Below are 12,566 nucleotides of genomic sequence, written 5' to 3'. Positions count from 1 at the left end.
TAGCTTCAAAACTGCATGATTATAAAACTTGATATTATGTTTTTCATGCAATAAGTTAAACTTATATTCCAAACACAAGAATAGTTAGACTTCTTTTTGTTGATGACAAAGGGGGAGAAGTATGATGTTATGCATAAGTTCATGATGACGTGTTGCAAGTATTCATGATGAATATTGCAATGACTTGAATTCAGTTTGAATTCAATGTTCTATCAATGTGGCATATTGATAGGGGGGAGTTTGTTTAAACTCCGAGAGTTAAGTTTAACTTCGTCATCAATTGGTTGTCATCATCAAAAAAGGGGAGATTGTTGAATCTCATATTTTGATGATAAAACCAATTGATAATTATGTTTATGTTTTAATCTGTGTTTTGAGTGACGCAGGATGCTTCGATCAGGATGAGACAATTAAAGCAGGAAAAATCATGTTGGGCCGGAGGAACATGTCAGAAGATTGGACGTCGGGCTGGTGGATCGGTCGACATATTGACAGAAGGCTTTGGGCCATGGATTTAGGCATCGAGCTAAGAAGAGCGGGTATTGCGCCAAGGATATCGGAGTTGCGGAGTCAACTAGCCGATTGGGCAATAGGCCATAGGAGAGGACGATGCGCCAAAGAATCGGACGAAGCGTCGAGGGACCAATGACATGCTGGACAACTTGATTAATGCTTAGTATTAATTGTCTAGATCGAAATTTATTTTACATGTGCAGGATTAATTACGATGGAAGTAAGACATGCAGCAGGAGTTAGGCCAGAGTCAAGACCATGATCACGTTGGGGGTTCAAGAGTTCGATGGAAGTCCAAACGATCATAAGAGGTTCTATGGGAACAAATCCGAGAAGTCCAAGAGCTTGTCAAAGAAGCTCGTCGGAACTCACCAAGTGGATCGTCGCAAGTCTAGAAGTTTGCCGAAAGTCCGCCGGAGCATCGCCAAGGGTTCATCGGATGTTCACCGGAAGTTCGCCGGAAGCTCACCGGAAGAAGCGATTGACGCACCAAAGCAAGTTACAGTAAATGTCTTAAAAAATATCGTAGTTAGCATATGGATTAAGTTAGGAATGGGAAGTGATCCCATTAACATAATCTGGCGGCAATTAGACCCTTGACAGACCCGAATTGGGCCGAATGGATCAACTCATTCGGACCCAGAATTCCTGCTAAGCGGTGGCACCTCCAGGGCCGGCGATGGCATCGCCCAGGAGCTCAGTCTCCAAGCGAGACTGGGTGGTGGTACCGCTCCAATCAGGCGGTGGCACCGCCAGAACTTGATCTCCGAGCTTTGTCAAGCGGTCGTACCACCCAGTCTGGCGGTAGTACCGCCAGGACCCCGAAAATCCGGGAGATGACATTTTTGAGCTCCAAATTCAAATCAGTTTGAGGCCTATATAAACCCCACCCTTTTCTACATGAAAGGGCACCGAAAATTCAATCTTACTTTGTGATTTTTAGAGCTCAAAAGTGTTGTAAAGGCTAAAAGTTCTCCTCCCTCTTTTTTTCTAAGTTTTGATCTTTCAAGAGAGGAGAGAAAATTCTGTAAGAGTTGTCTCCTAAGCCCGTCAAAAGGAGTGAAACTATAAAAGGATGGTTGGCCTTTGCCTATTGAAGGAAGGCCTCTAGTGGACGTCGGTGACTTCATCGGAGGAGGAAGCCAAAAGTGGATGTAGGTCAAGATAGTGGTGCAGACCATTATTCCGCTCATTTCTCATCCGGCGCACCCACCTATGATCCAACCACTGCTGCAACAAGTGTCGCCCGATCGAGCCCACACGATACCCCTGAAGCTCCCCACGTCGCCTTAGGTCCGACCGGCCCCGCTCGAAGATCAAGCAACGGGAAACCCGAGCGCCCGCTTAGAGCCCGAGGTGTTATCTTTAGATTCAGCGGGCTCTCTGCGAGCCCAGCTGCGCTGCGTAAACCAGCGACTCGACGAAGTGCAGAGGGAGGTTCGTAGGTCCAAGGAAGAACTTGGGGAGGACTCGCATCGGGGGTCTCCGTTCGCGCTTGAAATACAAGACCAGCCAATCCCCCCCAACTTTCGTCTCCCCTCTCTCGATGCATACGACAACGCCACTGACCCGGCGAACCATATAGCCACCTTCAATCCCCAGATGGCGCTGTACGGGACCTCAGACGCCTTGATGTGTAGGGCGTTTCCCACGACTCTGAGGGGATCAGCCCGCGCATGGTATAGCGGCCTGAAGGCCGGGGCAATCAACTCGTTTGATCAGCTTGCCAAAGACTTTGAGCTCAACTTCCTGGCATACGCCCGGCCAAAGCCGTCCGTCGCGCTACTCCTCGGACTTAACCAAAGGGAGGACGAGCCCCTCTCCCATTTTGTGAATCGTTTCGCTATGGAAATTCGGGGGTTGTCGAATGCTCATCCCTCTCTGTTAATGCAGGCGTTTATGATAGGCCTGCGGCCTTCCAGATTCTTCTGGTCCCTTGTAGAGCGACCCCCCACCACGGTGCCGGAGATGCTCCAGCGGGCTAACTAGTACATCGTGGCCGAGGCATGGATGGCCGAGAGACGAGAGGAGCGCAAAAGGGTCGGGCCGAAGCCACCCCAGGGGCAACAATCTGCCGCGTCGAGGCGCAAGGTCGACCGACCTGACCACCCAGCGTCGAGGTCCCCGCTCCCCGTCTCGGGGGCGTCCCAAACAGGGATATTCCTCCAAATAAGGGAGAAGGGGTTGCTCAAAACCCCCAACCCGATGAGAAGTCCGCGGGAGCTCGCGGACCGATCCAAGTATTGTCGTTTCCATTGACAAAGCGAACATGACACTGAGGAGTACCGCGAGTTGAAGCGACAGATTGAGGAACTTATTCGCGGAGGACACCTCGGCCGGTACCTCCGACAAGCCAAGGAGCTTTCGCCCCACCCGGAAACCCTATTAAGCACCAGATCGATGTGATAACCGGTGGCCCAGCATCCGGGGGGAATAGTATGTCCGGGCGAAAGGCATACGCCCGCGTCGCCGCGACCAAAGCCCCCAGACACGGACCCGAGCCCGAGGTCACGTTCCCAGCCAAAGGGACCGAGCGAACTGAGCACGACGATGCACTCGTAATAGCTGCCAGGATTTCCAACGCCCAAGTGAAGAGGATCATGATCGACATAGGGAGCTCGGCCGACGTGCTCTACTTGGATGCTTTTCAAAAGCTCGGGCTAACTAGAGACACCTTGGAACCGATGTGCTCGGCACTCACCGGGTTCACCGACGACTCGATCTCACCGTTGGGAGCGATCACCTTGCCCTTAACCCTAGGAGTCCTGCCAAGGTCCAAGACAGTGATAGCGACCTTCCTGGTGGTTGACCTTCCCACCGCATACAACGCAATCCTCGGCCGCCCGACCCTCAACAAGATCAGGGCCGTTATCTCCACTTACTACCAAATAGTGAAGTTTTCGACCCACGCCGGGGTCGGGGAAGTCTGGGGAAGTCCCCACGAATCTAGATGGTGCTACTTGACGACGATCTCATTACACAAAAGGGCAAGGACTGAACAACCACTAGGGGATCCCCGAGAAATGAAGAAACCAACCCGACATCTCGAGCCAATGGGGTCCACTAATAGCTTACCCCTAATGGAGGGTCGGCCAGATCGGACGATCAAAATCGGGTCGGAGCTCCATGAACGAGAGAGGGAGCAGCTCGTCGGCTTCTTACAGGAGAATGCCGACGTCTTTGCCTGGTCGCCGGCTGACATGACAGGCATCGACCCAAAGGTTGCCCAACATCACCTGAACATTTCGCCCGATGCTCGCCCGGTGAGGCAGAGGCCCCGACGATAGGCCCCCGACCAACAACTAGCTGTCCGCGAGGAGGTGGAGCGACTTTTGGCAGCGGGCTTCATAGAGGAAGTCAAATACCCGCGATGGCTGTCCAATGTAGTCCTCGTGAAAAAATCTAATAAGAGTTGGAGGATGTGCGTTGACAACACCGATCTCGATCGTGCGTGCTCGAAAGACTGCTACCCCCTCTCGAGGATCGACCAGTTGGTCGATATGACCACCGGACATGCTCGCCTCTCATTTATGGACACCTTCTCCGGCTACAACCAGATCAGGATGGCGCCCGAGGACCAAGAGCACACGGCCTTCCTCACCGACCAAGGGGTATACTTTTATAGGGTTATGCCGTTCGGGCTGAAGAATGTTGGTGCCACGTATCAGAGAACCATAAACAAGATGTTTGCCCGGCAAATCAAACGAAATATGGAGGTCTACGTTGATGACATGATCGTGAAAAGCCGTACGACAGCTGCCCACCTAGCAGACTTGGCCGAGACGTTTGCCACGTTGCGAAGATACGACATGCGACTCAACCCAACAAAATACGCTTTCGGCGTCAGCTCGAGAAGATTCCTCGGATTCATCATACACGAGAGGGGAAACGACGCCAACCCGGAAAAGGTCCAGGTGATTATCAGCATGCAGGCCCCTCGGATAATCAAGGAGTTGCACCAGCTGAACGGTAGGCTCGTCGCCCTAACTCGGTTTCTCTCCCGATCGGGTGATCGATGCCTCCCCTTCTTCTAGGCCCTAAAAAACACGAAGAACTTCCAATGGATGGCCAAGTGCGAGGAAGCCCTCGTACGCATAAAACAACACCTGGCCAGCCTCCCCCGCCTTGCCTCAGTCTCTTCCGGGGAGAAACTCAGTATCTACCTGGCCGCATCCCAACACGCGGTCAGCTCCATCCTCACTAAAGAAGCCTCCAGGGAACAACTACTAGTCTACTACGTCAGCCACATCCTAAACGGGCCCGAGGAGCGGTACCAGCCGATCGAAAGATTGGCACTGGCGCTCATGCTAACGGCCCGAAAGCTGCGCCCCTACTTCCAAGCCCATCCAATTGAGGTAATTACCGATCAACCGCTCCGGCAGGTTTTGTCTAAATTCGACGTTGCAGGTCGCCTCCTCAAATGGTCGGTGGAGCTCGACGAGTTCGACATACAATATGTACCAAGAACCGCCATCAAGGCCCAATCGGTAGTCGACTTCATCTCGGAACTAACTTAGCTCGAGGACGAGGATTATGAGCGGGTTAAAGAAGGATGGGTCTTGCCGTGGACGGATCGGCCAGCTCAAAGGGCGCGGTCACGAGGCTAGTGTTGGAAGCCCCCGACGGATGATTGTTCGAACGCTCCCTTCGTTTCGGCTTTCAAGCCACGAATAATGAGGCAGAGTACGAGGCACTCCTAGCAGGACTCCGATTAGCCATTGAGATGCAGGTAGATGCCATACACGTCCTCACCGACTCGCAACTAGTGGCCGAGCACCTCAGCGGCGGATACGAGGCTTGGGACCCAACCATGTCAAAGTACCTAGCAGAGGTAAAAATCCTGACCGCCAACTTCTCTCGCTTTACATTATCTAGGGTCCCAAGAAATGAGAACGAGCGAGCATATGCGCTGGCTAAACTGGCATCAAGGTCGGATCTCGAAGCCTGGCCCGAGGTCGAGGAACTCCCTTTCCGAGTGATCGCGGCTGTGTCCCCAGCCGACCCGCAGACTACGTGGGTACAGGAAATGCTGCACTACAAGCGGGACAGGATCCTTCCCACCGACGAGGTCGCGGCTCAGCGTTTGCGTCGTACGCAGGAGTGGTACTCCGAGATGAATGGACGGCTCTACAAGAGGTCTTTCTTGTATCCTCTCCTACAGTGCTTGGAACCCGAAGAAGCTTGGTCGGTTATGGCCGAGGTCCACGAAGGGATTTATGGGGAACACATCGGTGGGCGAACCTTGGCATACAAGATCCTCTGCCAAGGGTACTATTGGCCCACCATGTGCCGGGACACGAAAGCTTACATACAACGATGTGGCTCATGCCAAAGGCACACTCGGACGCCCCGACAGCCCACGGTTCCGCTTGCCCCCATTAACTGTGCATGGTCGTTCGCGTAGTGGGGATTGGACCTCCTCGGACCTTTCCCACTGGCCTCGGGGCAGCGGAGATACATCGTCGTGGGAGTGGATTACTTTACTAAATGGGTCGAAGTCGAGCCGCTAGCGACAATCACAGAGCGTCAGGTGGAGAAATTTGTCTGGAAGAATATAGTGACTCGGTTCGGCTTGCCCAAGATTATCATCACGGATAATGGGGCCCAGTTCGCCAGTGCGTGTTTCCAAGAGTTTTGCGCGAGCCACCGGATTCAGTTGAGGTTCAGCTCGGTGGCCCACCCCCAAACGAACGGACTAGCGGAGGTAACCAATCAATCCATCCTGGATGGGCTCAGAAAAAGAGTGTCCGCGGCCCAGTCGGTTTGGGTGGACGAGCTCCCTAGCATCTTGTGGTCCTTGCGGACCACCCCCAAAACTGCAACTGGAGAATCCCCCTACAGCCTTGCATTCGGAACTGAGGTCATCCTACCGCCCGAAGTGGTTTTCCCTACCCCTCGAACGGAAAATTACGAGGAAAGGACAATGATCGAAGGACTTCGAACCGGTCTCGACCTGCTTGAGGAGCGGCGTGCTAATGCACACTTAAAGGCCCTCTCCTACAAGAGAGATGTCGCGAGAATCTATAACCGAAAGGTTCGTCCCCAACCGATTAAGCTGGGAGATCTGGTCTTGCGAAAAGCTGAAGTCAGCGACCCGACCCGAGTGCACGGCAAGCTCGCTCCAAACTGGGAAGAACCTTATCGGTTGATCGACATCGTCAGAATCGACACCTACCGGCTCGCGACGATGCAAGGCCACCCCCTGCCGAGGACGTGAAACGTGTAGAACCTTAAGAGGTTTTTCGTATAAGTAAGATCGAGAAAGACAAGGAAGAAGCCTAAACGAAAAATTTTTCATTTAAAGCAAAAATCCGGTTACAAGACCAGACAAACACTTTATAGCCTCCGCCAACGCTCGACCTACCCCATTAGAAAAAATTACAATAGGTCTCCCCTATTTCTCAGGGAACTCCATGCTGTCGTCAAAAGGAACTTCCTCGGGCATGTCGACGCCCAAGTCCTCAGGAAAGGAAGCAAAGTGATCTTCCGCGACCTCGAGGTCAGGGTATTGTGCCCGAAAGCGAGCTAGGGCGACCCGGTACCCGTACTCATAGGTAACCTGCCCCGTCCGGGTCAACCCGAGCTCTAAGCCCGAGGATTTTTTGTAGTCCTTGATTAGCTTCTTATCCTTCTCTAGCCATTGGCGAATCTCGTCGGCCAGGGCCTCTGAAGCCGCGCGTGCATCGGTGCGCGCCTCATCTAGCTTCTGGTTGAGCGCGAGCGTCTCCCCCTTCGCCAGGCGAACCTCGGCGCGAGCCGCTTTTAAATGCACCTGGAGCTCTTTGTTCTGCTTCTCGATGGCCTTGAGCTCAGACTTGAGGTGCATCACTTCTACCTCCAGATCTGACGTTCGCTGCTCGGCTGCGGCCACTGCCTCAGGAGCCGCTCCCGCGCGGATCTCCTTGACCTGCTTACGTAGCTCAGCGTTGCGATTGCTCAAGTTGCTGATGACTCGGCCAGCGTCGCACACATGATCCATCAGCGCCATGGTGTAGTGCTGGCCCTGCATGGAAAGAAGTCAGAATGATACCGCCGGGTACTAACGGAGGGCCGATGGTGAGATGCTTACCCACAGCAGCGACTTGATGGACCTACCGAGTAGGACTTTGGAGGACGAGGTGTACAACTCCCGAGCCATGTCGGGATGAAGCCCTCCATGAATAAACAGAGTCGCGGAATCCCTGTCGGCCCATACCCGCTCCCCGCGGAACAAGGCCCCCCAGCGGGCCACCAACGGGTCGGAGGCGGCGCCCTCCGGGAGGTCGGCCATTGCTCGAGCCTAGTAAGGCTCGTCCTTCGTACCCGTAGGAAGGCGACAGAGATCACGAATGGAAGGCTCCCGAGGCACCTTCCCCGCCCCCTCCCTGCTAGGGCCGGCCTCACCCCGTCCGCGGCTCCTCCCCGCACGATCGGCTGATTCAACAGTGGCTGCCCCTGTCTGGGCCATTGTCGTGTCGGGCACCTTCATAACACCGGTCTTCACTTTCTTCCGAGGCCGACCAGCCTCGATCTCCACTAACGCATCCTTTGAGCCGATCGTCAGCTCGGTCGGTGGGCGCAATGTCGAAACCGACGAAGCCCGTCCCCCGTGCATGGATATAAGATTCACCATCTTTGCGCGAAAACATAGACGTTGGTCAGTACTCCGAATGACTCGTAAAGACCCTAATCTACCCACTACGAGCATACCTCGAGGTGTCGAGCTAAGACCCGCCTCGATCAACCACAACTCAGTCATGTTCCGGATGGCTCGGGAGGCGGGAAGAATCTCCTTGAGCCTCCGGAGATCCCTGCGCTCATCATCGCTTAGAACCAGGGCGGTATTATCGATCATGCGTGCCGAACACCAAAGCCCGAAACTCCAGCCCCTCTCGCAGCAAATATAAAAGAAACGCCCCTTCCATCCTTTGTTGCTGGAGGGGGCCCCGCTAACCCGGAAGCCCGACCGAGCTGACAGATAGTAACACCCAGGCCCCTTGGAAAGGCGGAAACAAGACAGAAAAAGAGACCGAGTCGGGGTAATATTGGCATAATGACACTCCCCCAAGAATGCCACCAGATAGCGCCAGGAGTTCGGCGCCATCTATGACGGGGAAATGTGCCACCAGGAGATACAGGAGCTAATAATGGGGTGCAAAGGAAAGCATAACCCCACCTCGAGGGCATCCAGGGTTAAGGCGAAACCCTTGGGGATCGGATCGTACGCTCGTTGCCTTGGCTCGGGGGCAAGTAGGACATAACCCTCGAGGATGCTGAAGCGCTCTCGGAGGTTGCCGAGCGACAACTCGCTCACTGTGGAGTCAAGGTCGTGTGGCCACATTAGAGCTTTAAGGGCCCGGGCCGCCTTCTCGTCGGATGACGAGTTGGGGCTCGGCGACAATGTTTTTTCCTCGACGTTACTTGGGTAGGAAGGAGAGGAGGATGAAGTCGAGGAGGAGGAGGAGGCCATCCTTATTGACCTTTGGAAGGTAAGGTAGGAGAGTCGACTCGGGCGGAAGCGACAAGTTCCGGAAGAAGCGATTGATCATATGACTAGTAGGAGGCGTGCTGGAACCCAACGACACGCTATTTATAGCAAAGATCCTGCTAGCAACGACCCTTGGCATCCAAGGGAGTGGGCGACAGCCCATCGCTACCCTTCCCGCAGCGAACGTCGCATCAGGCAAGCCAAACGTCACCCCGCCATAAATGAGACTAGACACGGCAGCCGAAGGGGCTCGCGGCATGAATATCAAGGCACAACCTCCTCGATTTCGACTCCCGGAAGCCGACGACTCGACGCGAGGGATCGTTGCCTACCCTCCCGCACAGACGAAGACATACTTGGCCACCCACGCCACATGTCAGATTGCTGCTCCAAGCAACCCCTCGGCTGCAGTCTGCCCGAGTCCACCTCTGCGCGGCCTGCCCGCCTGAGCTGTTTCCCTCGGCTGCAGTCTGCCCGAGTCCACCTCTGCGCGGCGTGCCTGCCTGAGCCATGTCCCTCGGCTGCATTCTGCCCGAGTCCACCTCTGCGCGGCCTGCCCGCCTAAGCCGTGTTCCTCGGCTGCATTCTGCCCGAGTCCACCTCTGCGTGGCCTGCCTGCCTGAGCCATGTCCCTCGGCTGCATTCTGCCTGAGTCCACCTCTACACGGCCTACCCGCTTGAGCTGTGTCCCTCGGCTGCATTTTGCCCGAGTCCACCTCTGTGCGACCTGCCTGCCTGAGCCGTGTCCCTCGGCTGCATTCTGCCTGAGTCCAACTTTGCGCGGCCTGCCCGCCTGAGCTGTGTCCCTCGGCTGCATTCTGCCCGAGTCCACCTCTGCGCGGCCTGCCCGCCTGAGCTGTGTCCCTCGGCTGCATTCTACCCGAGTACATCTCTACGTGACCTACCCGCCTGAGCCATGTCCCTCGGTTGCAGTATGCCCGAGTCCACCTCTGCGCGGCCTGCCCGTCTAAGCCGTGCCCCTCGGTTGCATTCTGCCTGAGTCCACCTCTGTGCGGCCTGCCCGCCTGAGCCGTGTCCCTCGGTTGCATTCTGCTCGAGTCCACCTCTGTGCGGCCTGCCCACTTGAGCCGTGTCCCTCGGCTGCATCTGCCCGAGTCCATCTCTACGCGACCTGCCCGCTCGAGCTGCATATCTCGACCGCAAACCACATGATTCCTACACCTCGGCACCATCCGCTCGTCCGAGTCTTCCGCCCTGCCCAAGTCATACCCCTCGGTCACACGTCGTACAGGATGAACGGGCTAGCAACCGACCATCGCGATCCTCTAGAAACCTTCCTAGCATTGACCCGAGGGCGAATCGATGGGAACGACCACTGAAAACAGAAGCCACGCCCCGGATCCCCCCAGCAACGGTCGATGCATGGCTTCCTTCGAGGGGGGGGGGGGGGGGGGAGGGAATGATGAGGGTAATAATAATGATGGAATGCAAACTGACGTCGCCTGCTCCTGGGTGACGTCTCCTGTGTCACGCGAACCTAGGAGACACATGGGTCATCTACCTCGGTCTGACCTGACAGCACTGTGCCGAGGCAGACCATAACGTCGACCGAGGCACATCGCCATTCTGCAAGAGCTCGGTCCTTCACGCAACCCCAACGCCGAAGTCAAATGCCTTCCCAGGTATGGTCCTGCTCCCTGCAAGCTGGCACATCAACAACAGTGACCTTCCCTATAAAAACCCTTACGTTCGGAACGAGTGAGAGAAAAAAAAGAGGGAGAAAAAGCCTCCTAAGATTATCGACTGACTTGATCGTCGGAGGGGTCTGGTCGAGCTCTCCCAACCTGACCTGTATGCAGGGACAGAGACGGAATGCCACTCCACTGCGCACCCAAGTGAGGAGTTCCCTCCTAGAGGAAACGTCTGCCCCGTCGAGACCGGATCAGCGCACTCGGCTACCTCAGCACTCTCAAGGGTAATCCCGAGAGATCCCCGCTCATTCGGACCTAAACTCAACCGTGTTGGCCCTGAGGCTGCGGCTTAAAGTTGTTGACACCAACACCTTGCACTGGGGCCCAATTTGACCAGTACATTGGTCTGCGCGCTCTCCACCTTGGGAACCCTGGTCACTGAAAGGTGTTGGAAATTATCACCAAGTTGACATACCTCGAATAGGTATCTCGCTGTGGTTGAATCTCGCTCTTCATCGTCTCCGTTGACGCTATTGTCACTAGCAGTAAGTCGTTGAAGACTTTTTGCTCCTCCGCGTGTAGGTCCAAGGCCAGTCGGAGTGCTAACGGCAATGCCTCGTACTCAACCTTGTTGTTGGTGGCTTTGAATCCGGAATGTAGCACACACTTGTGTAGCCAGGCATCGGGTCCCTGTAGGACGGGGCCGACTCGCCCCCTCTTGGCATCGGCCAATCTGTCAACCTCTGAAAGTCATCTCAAGTGGCTTGACAAGGTGTGCCTTTAGCCTTTTGAAGGCTTTTTGGTAGTCCACTTCCGGTGGGTCATTGGGCTTCCTTAACCAACTAAGGGGGCTACACCTTGCCCGGATCTTTTGGGGATTTGTGCCTGCACCCGTCTAGCGAATGACGAAGCCAAGGAGCTCGCTCGAGCTAACTCTGGGGATCAAAATGGCAAGATTGAGATACCTACAGAACCTTCCGAGCGTTCGGGCCATCTCATCAAGGTCTTCTAGGTGGGCTCCTGGGACTTTGTTCCTCTCGATCATGTTCGACGCTCTGGGTTGTCGGCCGATCATAGTAGTCTTAAGGCGTAGGGGAAGAAGCTAGCCAAATCGTAGGCATGGGTAATAGTTGTCTACTGGACCATATGCTAGTCGATGGCCAGCGTTCTTATGACATCGGGCCCTCCTTCTAGCGTAAAAAATATTTTGCACTTTTATGTCATGGCTGAGGTGTCAGCATGGCTTGGCCCGTCCCGAGTGCGCAAGATCACCAGTGCGATCTCTGAGCTAGAGAGTATTAACTTGGAGTCGGGTTAAAAGGCTGTGAGCCAGGTTCGTCGGGTTGCAGGTTGAAGACCACTCCTTTCGTTGTTTGTCGGGTTCTTGTATACAGGTCGACATCAAGAAGGGACTTCTTGACTCGATCCCTCCGATGCTTAAATTAGCAGGAGTTGGAAATGAGAGAGTTGGAATGTGGGTTTGTACCTGACGCCCCCCCAACGTTGTTCAAGGGAGTAGCTTTTATACTTGTTCCTACGTGCAGTCGTAGCAGCCTTAATGATCCTCGGTCGTTGTCGTACATGGGTATTTAATGCCCGCTGATGCCTCAGGCAGTCGGCTCGTACATGGGGTGCAGGCACCATATGGTCTACTCAATTTAGTCTCGTTCGATGCTGCTTTCTGCCTCTTGTGTGGCCTAGTACATGGTCGCGCTGTCTCATATAGCTTGGAGCGGAATGTAGAGGGATGGCGTTAGGCAACTGAGTGACCTCGGGCTTATGATGTTGAGTAGGCTTTGCGCGACACGTTGACTTAGGAATGCCATATCGAGTCTTTATGCCGTGGCTGAAATATGCTATATCACATGGGATCTATTTCATGTGATTTCCCATCCAAATGCATTTGAAGCATCTGCAGATCAGCTATCTAACAA

At 54.7% G+C, this 12,566-nt stretch overlaps 1 protein-coding gene across 1 annotated transcript; it reads left to right on the top strand.

Annotated features, from left to right (window-relative positions):
• Positions 1-2,115: 2,115 nt before the first annotated feature.
• On the top strand, positions 2,116-2,502 carry LOC135596451 (uncharacterized). Its single transcript, XM_065088497.1, has one exon. It carries the CDS (start codon positions 2,116-2,118, stop codon positions 2,500-2,502), a length of 387 nt encoding a protein of 128 aa, XP_064944569.1.
• Positions 2,503-12,566: the final 10,064 nt, after the last annotated feature.

This window comes from Musa acuminata, chromosome BXJ1-11 (genome assembly GCF_036884655.1).
Source record: "Musa acuminata AAA Group cultivar baxijiao chromosome BXJ1-11, Cavendish_Baxijiao_AAA, whole genome shotgun sequence".
Classification (NCBI taxonomy): domain Eukaryota; kingdom Viridiplantae; phylum Streptophyta; class Magnoliopsida; order Zingiberales; family Musaceae; genus Musa; species Musa acuminata.
This window is presented reverse-complemented; position numbering and strand designations above follow the sequence as displayed.